This window comes from Bicyclus anynana, chromosome 10 (genome assembly GCF_947172395.1).
Source record: "Bicyclus anynana chromosome 10, ilBicAnyn1.1, whole genome shotgun sequence".
NCBI lineage: Eukaryota > Metazoa > Arthropoda > Insecta > Lepidoptera > Nymphalidae > Bicyclus > Bicyclus anynana.
In genome coordinates this window covers 1591973-1611395 of record NC_069092.1, presented here as the reverse complement: position 1 = coordinate 1611395, position 19423 = coordinate 1591973, and the positions used below count along the sequence as shown (strand labels likewise).

Sequence of the window (19423 nt, the reverse complement as noted above, 5' to 3'; positions counted from 1 at the left end):
CCATTGGCTGTTAATGATGTTGATGAGTTTTATTAAGTTAGCCTTTGGCTGCGATCTAACTTGATTTTGATGTGACAATGCAGTTTAAAATGTAAGCAGACTTATTTGGAAAAGTTTACTGTGAAAATTCTACACCTCTAATGGTTTTTACGCGGCATTGTACCGGATTTTGCTTGGTACGTTTTTGCTGGTAACTAATTTAACATGGCAACTAACCATGGCTCATGCATTTATGTTTCATCAGACTATCCAGCGATTCGCAGGGATTAGCTGGATGCAGGCGGCTCAGAATTGTGCCTACAAAAGGTCTATGTCCTGCAATGGTCGTCCATCGGCTGATATGGTGATGATGATGATGATTCTTGAACCAATTTAGAATGTATGAAATCTTTCACTGAACCGAGCTGAGAATGGTGAGAACCACAGCATTACCAACTACGCCAGAGCCTCAAAAAAAGAAAGTCAGACATAGTCAAACATTATTGTCTTAGGTTGAGTTGTGTCTAGCCCAGAAGCAAAACCAAACCTCAGCGTTAGCAGAGAAGGCTTTGCACCAGATGGTGATATGTGGTTACGCGCTGATAGGCCAGGACCCTGAACAGGCTATCCACAAAGTTGTCATGCTGAAGAACATGATCAAGGACGGAGTTAAACCAGTGAGTACATTACAAATATTTTTCCTCGGCCAACCTTAAAGTTTACTTTGAACGACAGAAGCGTTTCTGAGCAAGAAAGACATTTCTTATGATATGTAGAGATTCGGCCAATGGCAATTGAAACAAGCTAAATAAATGGTTTTAATTGCTTTATGTCGCTATGATTGTAAACAATCTTTTACAACATTTTAAAAATGTCCATCTTATTTATTTAAGGGCGTAAATAATGTAATATCAGTAAGTGGTATGAATTGAGTGAATGAAATGGTCGATGACGTCAAAAATTGCTATAAGAAAAAATCTTGCGTTAAGCTCCTCAGGGTACGAAATGTCAAAACACTACGGAATCGCTATGGATTTAAGATTTAAGTCATTACCACCGCCAAAGTAATGCATTCATTATTTTAACAGCGCCTCTGGTATTTCGTTGGTGTTGACAGCTTTTGAGCGGGGTTTAAATAACCCTATATTAAAACTATACTACTCTAATTAGTAAATACTGTAGCGGCAAATATTTCCACAAATTGCATGTGCGAAGAAGAATTGATCTGGCAAATATCTAGTCATCTAGTTGGCAAACAACGAGTCAACGAGCCATTTAGATGTTTACTTTTGCATGGATTTTGAGTGCACACTATAGTTTGGCAAGTTCGTCGATAACACTCCCATGATATGCGGGCGACAGGGGGAAAGACTGCGGGGTCTGACATCGTGCGTGCGGGGAAGTGACGTGCATCAGTCGTGGGTTTTTCATTCATCGCTATACGCCCCCCGGCCCGCGCGCAACATCGGCAGTGTTACGAACGAAGTTGCCAAGTCTTACATTAATGATAAAGTAACTTTTTTTAACAGTGAACTGTATTAAAAACATGGAAACAATCGGTTCAAATTGCTCATGGAGACTGCATGGTAGACTATTGGACATTGAACTATTTCAGGAATGACTGTAATAGTTCAATAAATTTAAATTCCAGCTGTACGAACAAAAGAAAGAGGTTTACGATTTGCTCAAAGTCTGCGGGCACGATCACGATTCCTTGAAGAAGGTCGTCAAATGCGTCATTTCGAAGGTGAGATGTTATATTGGTTTTTGTATGTGTCAATAGCTTTAGTCTGTCTAAGTGGTATATTCATCATCATCTCGTCATCTTGTCTATGCCTACTTTGTTACACACATATACCTAAAATAATAAAAAAACTTCAATGCAATTAAAAACAAAACTTAAATTCGTCACCAATATTATTGCAGTTACCGAAATCCTCATTAATATGTATGTGAATGCGAGTTTGTTACGCTTTCATACCTAAGCCTTTTGATTTTTTTTTACCCAAGGAAAGCTATATTATCAGCGAGCAATATAAGCTATATTAAATCCTCGCATTCCTACGAAAACGGAAACAATGTGGGAGAAACCGCGGTGCGTTGGTATCGCAAGTTTTTTTAAAAATTTATTCTTTACTAGTTAGACTTTGACTACAATCTCACCTGATGGTAAGTGATGATGCAATCTAAGATGGAAGCGGGCTAACTTGTTAGGAGGAGGATGAAAATCCACACCCCTTTTCGGTTCCTACACGACAACGAACCGGACCGCTAAATCGCTTGGCGGTACGTCTTTGTCGGCAGGGTGGTAACTAGCCACGGTCGAAGCCTCCCACCAACCAGACCTGGACCAATTAAGAAGATTTCAATCGATCGCGCATACCACTGCGCCACGGAGGCCGGCAATCTATAGTTTGAAATTAAATTCGTTTTCATCATAGATGATCCATCTAATTCCGTTTTACTCAAAACCGATAACAATTTACGGCGAAAAGCTCTAAAATACAAATACATGTAAGCGAAACATATTCCACAAACTCTGACGATAACCAGAGCGCGATATAAAAACTAAATAACCAAAATAAAATTGTTTGAAAACTTCTTACCAACAGAATTACTCATATCCGCCTGTTGTCAGGCGAGATATAAATGAGGTTTCCTTCACATGAGCTTGCACAAACGGCTCACGATAGATTATTTATTATTTATAATAAAATATGGACTATAAAAAGAGCGAACTGTAAAATTATAATATCTTTGGATAATAGTTACTCACGTAAGTTTGCTAAGATCGGCGATGTAACCTTTAAAACTTTGTGTTTCTTTCATCACGATTAAATGGATGAGTTTTTTCATAACTAAAACGACTCGGACTGTTTCCAGAAACACTTTTCTATTAATCCTGTCCTCCCTATATCTAAGGCTTACTATCTACTATCATCTAACCGTATAAATTCCCATAGTATTAGGTCATAATTCCTTAACTACTTAGTCTATAGTAGATAGTATAGTGTCAAAATTAATCAATTCATCACTGAAATCGTTTTTTAATCAACTATAACATTTTATAATCAATTTATGTTACTGATAGATTAAACATATACTCAGTGAGTTAGTCAATTAATCAATGTGTCTGATTGGTGATTCACGTGGGCTCCTAATTATTTATTTGCACAAGTGTAATTTAGGCGTAATGATTTTACTCTTGGGGATTCTGCCAAGTATTTAAAGCTGACTTTTGTATTTCTAAAAGAATATAGGCATAGTGTTGGCTGACCCCTCACTAGGTGAACCGAGGACATCCAGCGGGTTGCAGGGAGCCGCTGGATGCTGGCTGCTCGAAACCGTTGTTTGGAAGTCCATGCAAGAGGCTTATGTCCAGCAGTAGACATCCATAGGCTGCTGATGATTGTGATTGCATAGACTGATTTGATAGAGGTTTTAAAGATATTCAACGAATAATCTACGTTACTTACGCGAATAACGAAGGTAGCAGCACCATCAGTATTCTGAAGACTTATTCAGAATAGTGCATAAGTTTAATATTAAAAATTAGTTGTGTCGCCAGTGCTAGTCCTAGCACAAATTTCGGTCTATTTGAGCTGCCGTATTTTTTGAAATGTTGCCACAAAGCTTGCGATTGGAAACTTTGTGAAGGAAGGAAGGATAGACAACTATAGACCGCGCCAAACTTCGAGTCCGCTCTGAACACAAGGCGCATAATATTTGCGTAGTAAACGAAAATAATATACCAGTCGGTTTAATATGCTGCGCAGTTTTGCGTATTGCAATGTCTGAACGGACTACATGTTTGGCGGAAGGTATTCCTCTATTTACGTAAACACATAAAAATGTTGCATTGTTATAAATCATTGATATACATTATTGTGCATGTATATTTTGACGTTTTTGGCATTCACGAAGGCCATCTATTACAGTGATTGCTAGCACCCATTTGTTTTGTCAACAAAGCTTTACCAGTTCTATTAATGCGTTTTTGTTTATGTAACAGTTTGGACACGCTCTTGAGCTACTGCGAAGAAAATATTTGGAGTTTCATATGAAATCTAGCGTATTCTTGGAGTATTAGCATTACTTATACCGTTTTTCAATTAAATATCTAATTTAGTAGTTTTTTCATTGTTGATATTTCGTAGTAATACAGGTTTATCTAAAGAAAAATAAATTAAATTCGCAACAAGATATATGATGGATGGTTCGATACCATCCCACCTCGTTCGCTTTTAGACCAAATCTTCAATATCAATTCATATCATTAATATTCAGTCAGGTAAAATAAAATTGTACCACTTTATCTTTTACAGTCCCCACTCAGTCATGGTAGAATTATCTGGTTGACTTGACTCGCAACAAGATAATACGATTATGATGGACTGTTTGGTACCTTACCACCTAATTTGCTATTAAACCAAACCTTCAATATCATCATCATTATCATTATCAGCCGATGGACGTCCACAGCTGAACATAGGCCTCCTGCATGGACCTCCAAACACAACTGTCTCGAGCCGTCAGCATCCATCGGCTCCCTATAACCCACTTGATATCCTAGGTCCTTAATAGTTCCGCTTTCTGGTACGCTATTACAACCTTTAATAACAATCCGTATTATTTCTTTAGTCAGGTAAAATAAAACCACTTTGTTTTCACAGTCGCCGCTCATAAAATCAGTCATGATGGAAATATCTGGTCAACTAATAACCGGCGTTGTTGATTTAACGAAACTAATGGCTCATGGTGCTATGCATGAAGCATGTCTCATCGAAGTCATGAAGTCAATAGAAGACGAAGCTGCAGTTTTAGTAAAAACAGTGAAAATCTGTGCTTTTGGAGACGAAAATTTTGATGATACAGATAATAATGCAACAGTTTTTGATAAACCAAACGAAATAAATGTTAAAAATAGTAAAAACCAAACAGATGTAAATGAAATGAAACAAATCTTACAAAGGATGATAGAAGGGAAGGATGGTGCTGAGTTTGATGATAAGTTTAAAGATAAACTGATGAAACTTCAAAACGATCTGGACGTTGGCAATGTTAATGTAAATGATATTCCAAATGATTTGGTGAAAAGCGTTAAGTAAATGTTTGTGATACGTATTACGTATAATGAAGTTTGTTTTTTTTTATTTTTATAGTTGGTATATTTCTGTTATTTGCGTTTACGAGTATAATATGGACCTTGTCAATCAAATTTTCACCCCCAACGCAAATAGAGGGATATTATAAGATTGTCCGTCTGTGACAACGTAACAAAAAACGAGTGAACCGAATCAGCTGGTTAGTAAAAATTTTCAATTACCTTATGGGGAACGAGGGAGTAATAATGGAAATTTTGTTAAAACTATTTCAAAAATGTTTCCCGTATTTTTTATAGTAATGATTGACGGACCAAGCAGATGGACTACCAGCAGACCAATTCACTAACTTTGACATAAGTGATCATATACAAAATTTACCAACTATTGTTAGTAATTCTGAAGTCAGTAGTAAAGCCACGTTATTTGTGAGTATTAGTATTTTACGGTAGATAAAACCGTTCGATGCGGTCCGTACAATGCGAATCGAATGGGGATTTGTGGACGCTTGCCATTAGACAAAAACAGGGCAATGCTGATTGGTGGAAATGAGCACGGAGTAAGTAATACTTCCCCGGACGAGATCTGTCACAAAAAGCTCTACCACTACTTGAAGTCAAAGATGATGTAACGGAATCACATGCAGATGCCGACCGCGACATAAAACTATCAAAGGTGAATGTCCTGGCCGTCTTGCAGCCTATATAATTCATTTCTGACGTCTGGCCATTTGCCAAAGTCTCGGTGCCGGACACGTTTGCGGGATCTTTTTGGGTTGTGGGTTACTGGGAAACTTGAATTATTGGTTCAGTTAACCTAATACGCTAGGCTACTGTTAATTGTAGAGATACTGCCCCTGTATTCCGTAAAGTAACAGCGATGTGACATTGCTTATTTTCATGGCAATTTCGTTGATAGTGACATTTTAGTTTTGGTATTCCATTTAGAATTCAAATCCTTAAAAAATTTTTTAAAGGCGAATTACATCGTCGAGCATAAAATAGCAGAATCACACCCTTGTTGGTTGTTGTATGTTTACCGAACTGGCGGTAGTCTTACACTTGACGTTTTAAAGGTGCTTGTAATCTAAGCCTAATTATATAATTAATTTGTGAATTTTGTTTTTAATTCATGATTTAGTTTCTGTCAAAAAATCTGTATAGCAACTCTGGATTGGGAAGTTATAAGCGTTACGCTAGTTTGCTAGAAAGTAATTTAAATTTTAAAGAAACAATCTTCAGCAGTTTGGCTTAATCTTAATACTCGTATATAAATGCGAAAGGTCATTGATCAAAATATCTCAAAAATCGCTTGACATACAAAGACGAAATTTGACAGGGAGGTCTATTGAGAAATATAATATCTAGTTGATACTTTGTTTTTTATTTTATAACTTTAGGGAATTAATTGGAGCAAGAAATGTTGGCTACAGTAAACTATCTATGAACGCACGAAAGTAACTGATCGCATGAACAATGTCTTCTTTGTCTACGACAACTAGCTACACCATTACAGACAATTGCACAATATACTTGGGTTATGCTATATTCCAACAAAGATGATGATGATCTCATATAGAATGGATTTGTTTAACATAAATCGGAACAGAGTAAAGTAAACAGAGTCGGATGTAATCCGTTGTGCCATAGATACCACCGTACGGTGAGTTTCGTAACTTGCGTTGACCTCTTTTTATTAGATCTGAGATTAACCCCGTTGTAACAGAGAACTGACGCACAGACTGACCGTGAGCCGATGAAATTGTGAAGTGTTTACGCTTAAATATTGTTAATAATTAATCTGTCAAAGTGAAAAGACTACAGTGGTGGGCAGGCCTTAAAAAAATATCTATGGTAGAAACATGGGCTGACAAACTACCAGCTTTTGTAAAATCATGATTACAAAAGTTGGTAGTTTGTCAGCCCATGCTTCTACCATAGATAATTTTTTTTTCTTTACAAGTCAGCCCTTGATTACTCTCTCATTACTCTCTCATCTCACTTGATGGTAAGTGATAATGCAATCTTAGAAAGAAGTGGGCTAAGTAGTTAGGAATATGACGAAAAACTCTTTCGGTTTCTACACGACATCATACCGAAACGCTAAATCGCTTGGCAGTACGTTGCCGGTGGGGTGATAACTAGCCGGTCGAAGCTTTTCACCGGTGAAAAAAGAATTCACTTTTAACTTCAAAGTTTGAACGCACTTTAAACGCAAAATATCTTTGTGAGTGTGCTAGTAATAATGGACTCTTTCACGCAAATAAAATGAAAAGATTTCGATGAAAACCCAATTATAAAATTAATGAATGATAAACATGGATCGTTGGTTAAAGTAATGGTTGACAGGAAAAACAGATCAGCCACCTGTTAGTAAGTGGAAAACCGTCGCCTATATCATAGGAACCACAGAACATAGAGATCATAAGCTGTGCTTAAAAGAAGATCATCAGTTCGCAGAACATGTAAGGAACACGTCCAAAATAGTCCTAATGCGCTACTTATAAAACTGAGGCATGAATGTTAAGCTACGGATTTAATGTTAGCTTTAGCTCTTTCTAAATTCTATGGTTAACCCTGAATTTCCTGTAATCTTGTAGAAAATTTCACTTAATAGCTGGCCAATTTTGCTTTGACTGTTTTAGAATTATCGGTAAAGAAAATTACTATTAATATACATAAAGGCCTTTAAATATAGTTCAATTTAATACTCAATAAAATCCCAAATTGAGAGCAAATTCAACCCTAAGGATTGAGTTTATGGTTGAATTTGCAAATGCGACTACTTGAATTGTGTTTGGCACTCATTGAGTGGGGACGTTTTTTGACTGCTTGGGCACCCACTTTTTAATAGGAGATCGAGATGAAGTAGAGTAACAGACTTTAATTGCCAGATAACGAAGTGGTTGAAACTGCGAGGCATAGCTAGACCTACATAATATTAGTGTTGTCATTTGCTGAAGGTTCTTTGATAAAAAAAACTGATAAAACGGATAAATACGCATTTGTATTCGTCTATCATGGTCGAAAGTGTAGAGGAACCATTACATTTACTATTTTTAAACAGTATATTCAAACTCCATCCATGTTGCAATTTAGATACAAAGTCGCAAATTAAACAATAACAATTAAAACGTGCCGATTATTTATGTTAACAACATTCAAAATAGTTAATGTTTGTAATACGCTACATCCGGTTTACAACGATTTTGGCTCCCGCAACCGGAAATGGCGATTGCAGTGCCGGATGTTTCATGACTTTACTCACTGTTAATACAACTAAAGAGCTTTTAAATCGCGACAACATGTTCGCATGAAGTGTTATTTATCAACGCGTTCGCTTGTTCACAATAATTAAATGTTTTGGATTTATGAGATGTGTGTTGACCAACATTTTTGTTGTAAGAAAATATGTTAAATCATTTTTGTCACCACTTAAATGTAACCACACAATCCTTGGTTATTATAAATGGGAAAGTGTTTTTTATGAGCTGCTGGTTAATTTACTAATTTTGACGTATTAGTTGTCATCATCGATCTCCGGAACATCGATTCGACCGACCGATCGAAAGTTTATCGAAAGGATGTGGAAAAAGATACGAAATTGAGATTGTATGTCATCCAGTGCCTACTGACAAGTCTTCGTGGATATCATACAGAAGGTATGATGACATTTCTCAGTTGTTTTGATGTTTATTTTGGGTTGTCAATAAATAAACAAATACCAAATAATTGAATAGGCTATTTCAGTAAATTATGCAAAGTGCATGCGCTGTCTTAAGAAGTTTTTAGTTAATTTGCTTATTTTTGTATTTGAGTCAAATCTTGTAATAAATCTTCCACTAAACTTGGGACATTAAAATTTAGATTACTCGTTTAGTTCTGGTGACAATGGAATTAATGTCAAAAATAATTTCATGTTGCAGCAATTATTGACTCTTCATCAAGTCATTCTTCAACGTAATACGGAAATAAAGTTATAAGAAAAAAAAACAGTACCTATTTATGTTTCTTAGACGAACCTTTAGTATCTAGTGTTTAGTTTAGTATTAAGTGTAAGGTAGCAAATACTCTCAAAATAGGCAATATACTCGTATTAAGTATTTTGGAACATTAGGAAAGTGTATGTCTAAGTTTAGTATTACGTAAAATGTGGTCACCCTAGTATGAAAATGTTGGCAAGGTTTGTTTCCGGTTTCTGATTATTATTATTCAGTGAACCTATAAAATGCTGTTTGCTCTCATTATGTCGGCAAACTCTTGCATTCTTCAAGTTGCGTAGAATTTTGTTTTCATAAACAATTTTATGGATTCCACCGAAAAAAACATAAACATTTATTTTTCAGGTAAATGAAGTAGCCAATCTTCGTCTTTTCCTGTATCTAGTCGCCTGTATCAGTTAACAGGCAGTTTATAATAGTTAATATAAAAAAAAAGTTTTATTTTTCATTTTTTTTATTCGTTTCATTTATCGCTCACTACTAATTTGCTTTTACTGTATGTATCTACTGTTTTATTTAATACTGTTTTAAAAAAAAATTAATACAAAATCCAGTCCTCCTCGTTGCAAGTCCTCCAAGCGACTGGCAGTTAGGGTTCCAGCGACAAGAAACTCCACATAATAAGCGCCATGTCAAGAACTATTATTCCGACAGTCAATTAAAAGTTTCTTGGTCGGAGCTTTTCTGATTAAAACGGCGAACAAAACAACAATGGTTGACTACAACTATATTTTGCGCTATTAAATATATAATTTACTAGCTTTTCGTTATTCAATATATAATTTACTAGCGGACGTCCGCGATTTTGTCCGCGTGGAAGTTTTTCACAAATCCCTCGGGATCCATGGACTTTTCCGGGATGAAAAGTCCATGGATCTATGGCCTATGTGTTAATCCAAACTAAAATCTATTTACATTCCAAATTTCAGCCTAATCGGATCTGTAGTTGCGGCGTTAAAGAGTAACAAACATCCAAACATCCATACAAACTTTCGCGTTTAGTAGGATACCTAGTACCTAATAGATTTTATAGCTCTTACCTATGCATTTAAAGCCCGCTTCCACATTTACAAATTACAGTGACCATACTCATTAAAACATTTGTAAAGCGGTCATTAGACGGTCAATCAAGCCTCTATTAGCTTTGTCGTTATCTTGTGGTGTTTCTACCAAAACATCACAATGAAATATTTATTTTTTTATCTTCATTATAAAGTACTATAAAATATTTATATAGTAACTTGTAACTTTTAATTTTAAGTTTTCGATTAATTAATTATCACCATTTTCTTATAACATAGTGCTTGTAAGCTTATTTGAAATAAATGAATTTTGACTATGGCTAATAAATATTAATTTTGATAAATATTATCAAAATTTTCTCCTGTTCGACGGAATGTTGACTTATACATTGAAAAAGTAAAGTTAAGTTTTGCCATTTGAGTATCTTTACTAATAAAACGCGACTTTACTCGTCAATCTCTTTTTTTGTAATACCTACTACCAGATATAAATTAGCACTATCTGAAATATTATTTTATTTATGTAACTAATCTTATTTATTTTATTTGTCTCAGATGGAAAATATGATAATTATTATGTTTAGTTTTATATCAAAGCATCAATCCAAGGTCACGATTGAGCGATTGTCGGATTGATCATGTATTGGACACTTAAGCCTACGTCATAGCGGACCTTGGCTTCGATATTAGCAATCAAATAATATTCCGTTTGCATGCTCTTTTGTGAGCCGAAAATATAATGTGTGGATTTGTTTAATTTTAGATTAAATCGAAGCTTTGTTCTAGCTTCGATGAGGCGTAGTGAGAGATATTGCTCTAGATAATGTCCGTCTGTGTGTAAACGTTTTATGTTATGGTTTACAAAATGGTGCTCGTATATAGGGCTTAGATAAATACCATATATCCAAGAGCAGTTTCAACATTTTAAATCATTGGCGTTTGATCTTTTCTATTTTGATCGAGTAAAAGAATACTTTGTGACTTAAATAAGCTCGAGTCTTCTCTCAGAATGAGAGGGATTAGGCAAATAGTTCACCACGCTGGCCCAATGCGGATTGGCAGACTTCACAAACGCAGAGAATTAAGAAATTCTCTGGTGTGCAGATTCCCTCACGATGTTTTCCTTCACCGTTTGAGACACGTGATATTTAATTTCTTAAAATGCACACAACTGAAAAGTTAGAGGTGCATGCCCCGGACCGGATTCAGATCTACGCCCTCCGGAATCGGATGCAGAGGTCATTTCCACTCTGGGCTCTCGGTATTTGTATAGCGATTAATAAATAAAGTTTTTATTATTCTAGGTTTTTTTTTAACCATGATATACCATTTTGGAATCCTCTTGATGAGCCTTTGACTTTGATACCCATTTTTTTTTTCACCTCATGTTTATAGCGTCTCACAGTCGTCGTGTTGGTTTTTTTCAATTTCACCTATCTAAGAACACTTGAGTGATGACTACAAATCCAACGATATCTTAATACGTTCAGCGGTTTGAAAGATATAAGATAATAAAAAATATTACATACATACAAGATACGCGTGAAAAACATAACCCTTTTTGTGTACGCCATTGACGAACAATTATTCTCACGTTTCTGCAGCATCCACGACTATAACTGATCGTGTATTGGTCACTGCGTGCATGACGGTTCGACTTATGAAACGTCTTCGCTGCCGTGTGTGCTGAAACGTGAGAATAATTGACCGTCAATGGCTGACTTTGCAGCCGGGTGAAAGGAAAGAGATATGAAACTAGTGTTACCTGCATCAGTAAAGAAGGCGGAGTGTCGGTTGGGGCTGGAGGGGACGGACGCGGAGGTGGAGGTGAGGAACGCCCTCTTGACCCTGGACCACTTGGAATCGCGCGGCTGCCGGTGCTGCGGCGGCCTAGCTCCGAGCTCCAGGGAGCGCTGCTTGCGGAGCACCGGGTGGGAACCCTCGGATTCTGGAAGCAAATGAATGAATGAACGTATTGCCTGTATACAATTTTACAAGTTAATAGTCATTTATGCCACTATCATGTAAGTCCGTGTCATATAAGAGCCGTGATAGCCCAGTGGATATGACCTCTGCCTCCGATTTCGGAGGGTGTGGGTTTGAATCCGGTCCGGAGCATGCACCTCCAACTTTTCAGTTGTGTGCATTTTAAGAAATTAAAAACGTGTCTCAAACGGTGAAGGAAAACATCGTGAGGAAACCTGCATACCAGAGAATTTCTCAATTCTCTGCGTGTGTCTGCCAATCCGCATTGGGCCAGCGTGGTGGACTATTGGCCTAACCCCTCTCACTCTGAGAGCAGACTCGAGCTCAGCAGTGAGCCGTATATGGGTTGATAACGATAACGATGTATGAGGTCATTGTAGCACGAGTGATTTTTCTACGACCAAGTTAAAAGAAAGATAAGAATAAATAAAACATGGTAAATAATTTATAATTGGGGTTGGACATTCAAGAGAGAAAAACTCCACGCAAGACCGGAACATTTGGCCATTTATTTAAAACCGGCTAACACTCTCTCTTCTCTCTCTCTTAATTCAACTTCTACGCTCATGTACTCCCTGTCTAGTCAACTTCGATATGATCCTAGAGCAAGCTTTGGATACCCGTTCTAATATAAAACTTGCTCCACTTCTAATAAAGCCAGGGTCTGTAGCCAGGTATGTAGAGTGACGTTGCTATTCCACTCACACCTTCATCTTCACACTTCATATTTTGACGGCCTTCGTGGCGCAGTGGTATGCCCGGTGGATTTACAAGACGAAGGTCCTAGGTTCGATCCCCGGCCGGGCCGATTGAGATCTTAATTGGTCCAGAGCTTCGGCCGTGGCTAGTTACCACCCTACCGGCAAAGACGTACCGCCAAGCGATTTAGCGTTCCGGTATGATGTCCGAAAGGGGTGTGGATTTTCATCCTCACAACAAGTTAGCGCGCTTCCATCTTAGATTGCATTATCACTTACCATCAGGTGAGTTTGTAGTCAAGGGCTAACTAGTAAAAAAAAGAAAAAAACTAACCAAATAGCCATTTTTAGTTCATAAAATAACACAGTCAAAACCTCAACTTAGGTAGTTGAGGTATTGACTGTGTTATTTTATATATACATCGTTATCGTTATAACCCATATACGGCTCACTGCTGAGCTCATGTCTGCTCTCAGAATGAGAGGGGTTAGGCCAATAGTCCACCACGCTGGCCCAATGCGGATTGGCAGACACACGCAGAGAATTGAGAAATTCTGTGGTATGCAGGTTTCCTCACGATGTTTTCCTTCGCCGTTTGAGACACGTGATTTCTTACCTAACCAATGACGTCCATAAATCATGCAATGACATACATTCACTCACCGGGCCTAGCTTGATACTCGTAACAATTCTTACCCAACTCCTCCGAAGAGGGTATTGTTAGCGTCAGTGCTGGTGGTGCATCGCTATCCCCTCCATCACTCAGGGACCTCCTCCTGGGCGGTATCACGTCAGGAGACCCCTTGGGTGGTCTGGTCTTCTTTTTTACTGACTCCCGATGCGTTTGGATGATATCCCGCATCTTTACCCACGGGCTTTTGTGGAGTTTGTTTGGTGATGGGGAAGTTGAACTATCGTCCTGGGGAAAAAGGGCTTTGATAGTAATAATTGATGGGATAAGCATTTAACACCCCTGGCGAAAAGAAGCGTTTGAGCCCTCGTAACTTTAATTTTAAGTTTTTGACTTCAATTATCACCATTAATAATAATTTAAGCTTGGAAAACCGATAACAGAGCAATACTTCACAAGATTTACTATATGGCTGCAAATGCTATTGGAATAGGTCAGCCACTGACGATCAAGTAATATCACATGCCTGCAGCGCTCCAATCAATTGCGAGTTAAAGCCTTGTTACTCGTCCAAGGTAGTTTCAACTATCGAATTAACAAAAATCTATGAATACCCTGATACACAAAGAAATTGGTAACTTTTATTTTATGTAATGGTCTTTGGTTACCTGCATCGGTGCTTGTAGATAGCTAGTTTCTTGATCATCACTGCGCATTCCGCTTCTTCGGCATACTCCTAAAAAGCACAGGATTATATCAACTGAAGCAAAAATAAATTATCAATAATCTTTTCAAGCTAAAAATGGAACCGACTATCAAAGAAGCGACTGCAAATAAATAAATTGATTGATTGATTGATTTTAAAGAAGTATTTCAGTTATTTTGAATTACTAAACAGATTTTTATGAAAATGAAATGGGACCATTCTGGAAGTATGCTCTTTCAAACAAAAAAGAATTTTCAAAATTGGTTAATAAATGACGAAATTCTAAGGTAACAAATATTTAAAAAAAAACATACGCGTTGAATTTAGAACCTCCTCCTTTTTTTGAAGTCGGTTAAAAATACTAAGGTTACATACAAGTATATCTCATACTTTACTATGAGATATGAGCAACTGTTAAATGAATTAAACAAACTATTGGGTATCTAGCTCATTATGAATACGAGGAGCATGGCACCGATAGCATTCTTAGCATTGCAACATTAAGTTGTTGGCGTTGAAGCCTTTTCACGTTTGTGATTTGTTGGGTAGTAATATTTATATTTTGCAAATGCCATAATTCCACTTACCAAACCACAACCAAAGTTTAGCATTGTGTCTGGTTGATTGTAACTGCAGTTATTATTATTTCTCATTTTCATTAAAAAATCTTTGTTAAAGATGATTGGATTTAATAAAATTAACATAGAAATCAAATTAGTGATCTATGGTACCGAGATTTGGTCGCTTACTATGGGACTCATAAAAAGGCACCATACTGCGGGCGATGGAACGAGCTATGCTAGAAGTATCTCTGCGTGATAGAATCAGAAATGAGGAGATCCGCAGAAGAAACCAAAATCACCAATATAGCTCAACGAGTCGCGAAGCTAAAGTGGCAATGGGTAGGGCATGTGATTCAAAGAGGCGATGGATGGTGGGGTGCCAAGGTGCTGGAATGGCGCATTACAAAGCGCAGTGTTGGTCAACCCCTCGCCACGTGACTGATGACATTAAGTCAAAAGGCCCTTGTTCTGCAGTGGACGTCCATCAGCTGGATATAATGATGATGATGATTCCCAATTTTGAAGGTACAATATCAATTAGGTCTCCCTTCTGACTTTAATAGAAGTTGCTTAAGCAGTACTAACCAGACTCAATCCGCAGTTCCTCACACGATGAGTTAGGAGATAGAGAGATCAAGCTGCCTGGTGTTAAGCTGGCGGAGTCCCGTGGCTCCGGGTTGGGAAGGCCAGGCCCTTGGCTCAGAGGGCCAGGAGTACTGGGCGTGGAGCCGACCAGAGCCACAGTGGCCATGGCCCCTGCAGCCACCGCTGCCGCTCCGCCGATGGTGGCAGATGGCCAGTGTGCTTTCTCCCATCTGCATTCAAAGAAGAAGAAGAAAAAAAATCGAGCATGCAAAGACTGCGTTATTGCTAAAAGCAATTATAGGCAACCCCTGATGACAGAAACTTGGAAAAATTGGGATGGTGTAAGAAAGTTCGTTTGTTTTGAACCCTTATCTATACGGAGGCCTAGTCTTGTGGATTAAATAAGCTAATATAATAATTACTAGCTGACGCCGTGCGGTTTCATCCGCGTGGTTCCCGCTCCCATAGGAATACGGGGATAATATATAGCCTACAACCTTCTACAATAAATGGGCTATCTAGCACTGAAAGAATTTTTCAAATCGTAGCCGTAGTTCCTGAGATAAGCGCGTTCAAACAAACAAACTCTTCAGCTTTATAATATTAGTATAGATTAAATATAGAATTCTTAACTTATCGTAAAAGTACACGATATAAGGTTATAGTCTGATCTTTCACATGCACCACTTTTTTCTAGGTTATTTTAGTACTATCTAACGCCAGTGACTTCTTCCATATGAAATTCAATTAATACAAATCCCGCGGGAACCCTGGATTTTCCGGGATAAAAAGAAGCCAATGTTGCTCATAATCTCTCCTACGTTCCAGTGAAAGTTTCATTAAAAAGATTAGCCCGAACAAGAAAAATACGAAAATTTTAAAAAATCGTGTTTGAGTTTTGGTATCGTGTAAATAACTATTTATGTATCTATGTATTCATTAAAATACATGTATGAAGATTCAAGGATTTAAAACTTTAGCGCCCAAAGAAGAAATGTTCATGGTGATACATTTTTATTATTAATTCAATTTTTATTTAAAGTATCTAAAATAATATTTTAAAGTGGGGTGAGTTTTTGTTTATTACCATTTAACTCAAAAACCACTCGACATATATTATTTTAAAAATTCTTTTGCCATGAGAAAGCTACATTTTTACCAAGTATTTTCGCATTTCCATGGGAACTGGAACTACGCGGGTGAAACCGCAGGCCATGTGTTAGTGGCTTATAAGCAAAATATACGAGCATAATTTTGTAGTATAAGCAGGATTGGAAACTGTAAAATACAGGTATGTCGTACTCCTACTAAAGTATTATACACTTTTCCGAAAACATAATGTATACAGAATAAATATATATTAAGACTAGCAGACGCCGCGCGATTTCACCCGCGTGATTCCCTTTCCCGTAGGAATACCGGGATAAAATATAGCCAATAGCCTTCCTCGATAAATGGGCTATCTAACCCTGAAAGAATTTTTCAAATCGGACCAGTAGTTCCTGAGATTAGCGCGTTCAATCAAACAAACAAACAAACAAACAAACAAACTCTTCAGCTTTATAATATTAGTATAGATTAGTATAGATAACACATTAAGATTAATGGAAATGGAGAAAGAAAAAAGTACATAGTAAAGACACAGTAAAGAGTACCGGGAAAAAACCGAGGCAAAGTGTGCTTTTGATACTACATCAAACTATAATTATTGACCTTGCACATGTTGGAATACAGTAGGAAATTAAATGGCATTTTCAATAAGCTCACTCACTCTGCCAGATATCGACCACAAACAACACAATATAAATACTCACTTGAAAGCAGCTTTAACTCTGGTCCAATTAGAAACTTTCGACTTTTCCACCTCTTTGGAGAAAACACCATCAGATCTCCGTCGCAAGAGTGCACCAGGAGACGCATCACTGTCGTCTCCACCTGCTGATCTGGACCTTTGCTTCCTCAACAGTGATCCCCCGAACCTGGAATGAGTCTTCCACCTGGATCCAGTTCTCTTCATACTCCGACCACCTGACATCACAGAGTCAAACAGAACTTGTCCATATTCACATTCCAGCTCCGCATCCAAAGCCTCATTTATATGCTCTAGTTCTTTAGTCTCATCTTTTAACCTTTCATTTTCTTTCTCTATCCTCTTATACGCATTATGGAGTCTTTTTAAATGATTCACATCTTTTAATCTTCTCAATATTTTGTTATTAGTCTCTTTCAGTGTAACAAACTGGTCTAGAAGCTCTAAAAGCTTTTCTAGCTGGTCTATAGACTCTAAAGTGTCCTTCGTTCGCGAAGCTATTTCTTTGCCTCGCTTAGATAGAGCATCGTCACGATCTTTTAATCTTTGGAGCATACTTTCACACAAGGCTTCAGGATCTGTGGTATCTCCATCCATGCCCCAGGATTCGTCAGGTGTTCTGGCTGTGCATGGAGACGATCCTTCTGCATCTGATGGTGTCTGCGGCGATTTCACTGATAAGGAAGCAGGTGGCTCTCCTCTTCGCCTTTTGTGCAGTGAAGTACCACTAGGAGGGAGTTCTGTCACTTCTTTTTGCTCTTTTCGTGCCGGTTTTGTCTTCTCCTTCTCCACTTGGCTGACCTCAGCGACGTCATTGCTTTCTTTTTGGGACGTCATCGTAAAATCGCAGATGTCGGTTTATGCGTGAGCTATATTTAGATGAAAATAAACGCACGTGTAGTCTCTCACTCGGCAATGGGAAGAATTTTAAAGGAATGCATTTTACAACAGGCAAACACCTGGCATATTTTATTAACACTTCAAATATTTGAACATAAACCGGTAATACTTTAGTGGCATATATCCAAGAAGTATCCGCATTAAATTCACTTGATATCGGTAGACATCGGTTTATTCCTAGACGCGTTCACATTCTAGCATTACACAAATAACTGGGAAATACATTTCATTGTGTCACTGTTTGGAACCGGTAGACGAATGGATCTTTCTTTACTTTATTTTTGTTTAGACTGTTTTTCTATTTTTGGCTGTACAAATAGTAAAACATATATTAAAGTTAATTCATGAATGAAATATTGGTATCGTTTAATTTGATTTCCCGCCCAGTGCGTAGACGCATCGTGCAAGGCGGGCGGCACCGGACTGGCACGAAGAATCACGAATATTGACGAAGGCGTATTTTTAACTTGAAACTTTCTTCGTTTTCTGCTAAGCGACTCTAATCCGTATTTGTATGTTCAAAGGGATTCCTAAGTACAAATGGATTAGTATTATAAATACCTACTTTCTTAATGTTTTGGGGCTGGGTTCCCATTAACCTATATTTTTAATGGAAATAAATGAACGTTTTATGTTACTACCTTTCACATGGTTAAAAGGAAGTTAAATGGTTTCTTTCTTTTGATGAAAAACTGTGTCATTTTGTAAAATATCCTTTTCAAATACAATTTTGTATGGCTTTTATTTCTCTCCAACGAAATCGCCTGCAGTAGGTAAAATAGATTGACGTCAAAGTTCTAAGTCTTTGATAAACTTCTATACATAAACATATTAACAAGTTTCTCATTAATCGTTTCATTTAAAGTTTGCCTAAATGTCAAATTATGTAAGTTAATCTACATTTACGTTGTCGAGTAGCACAACAATCAGGGACCAGGGTACGTATATCGTTAATTTCATCCAAATAGTACGAAGAGCTGTTTTCAGAAAGCTAAACAGATAATTTATGAGATTACCATTAGTCATCATCATCATCATCATATCAGCCGATGAACGTTTACTGCAGGACATAGGCCTTTTTAGGGACTTCTAAACATCTCGATACTGAGCTACCTGCATCCAGCGAATCCCTGCGACTCGCTAGATGTCGTCCATCCACCTGGTGGGGGGTCGACCAACTCTGCGCTTTCTAGTACCGGGTCGCCATTCCAGCACTTTGGGATCCCAACGTCTATCGGCTCTTCGAACTATGTGCCCCGTCCATTACCAATTCAGCTCTGCAACTCGTTGAGCTATGTCGGTACTACTACTACTAATACTTTGCAATTTGCAAAGTATTAGTAGTTTAACTTAATTATGTTACTTGGAGGACCTTATTGTGTCAGTTCGTCCGTAATTCTGAGAAGTCCGGGGGCCCACAGTTGCAGTATCGGAATTGAC

At 37.6% G+C, this 19423-nt stretch overlaps 1 protein-coding gene across 2 annotated transcripts in view; it reads right to left on the bottom strand.

Annotated features, from left to right (window-relative positions):
• The window catches only part of LOC112050566 (uncharacterized), a 31197-nt gene extending 12563 nt beyond the window's left edge, over positions 1–18634 (bottom strand). The window contains exons 1-5 of one of the 2 annotated variants that reach the window (XM_024088868.2): positions 17088–18634; positions 15274–15503; positions 14088–14155; positions 13485–13707; positions 11869–12051 (exon numbers count right to left, since the gene is read on the bottom strand). In XM_024088868.2, the coding sequence (XP_023944636.2) occupies positions 11869–12051; positions 13485–13707; positions 14088–14155; positions 15274–15503; positions 17088–17920 (1537 nt within the window). In that variant the 5' untranslated portion in view covers positions 17921–18634. The remainder of the gene's footprint in view (positions 1–11868; positions 12052–13484; positions 13708–14087; positions 14156–15273; positions 15504–17087) is intronic. The other variant, XM_024088860.2, reaches the window with a different exon arrangement.
• Between the last annotated feature and the right edge of the window lie 789 nt (positions 18635–19423).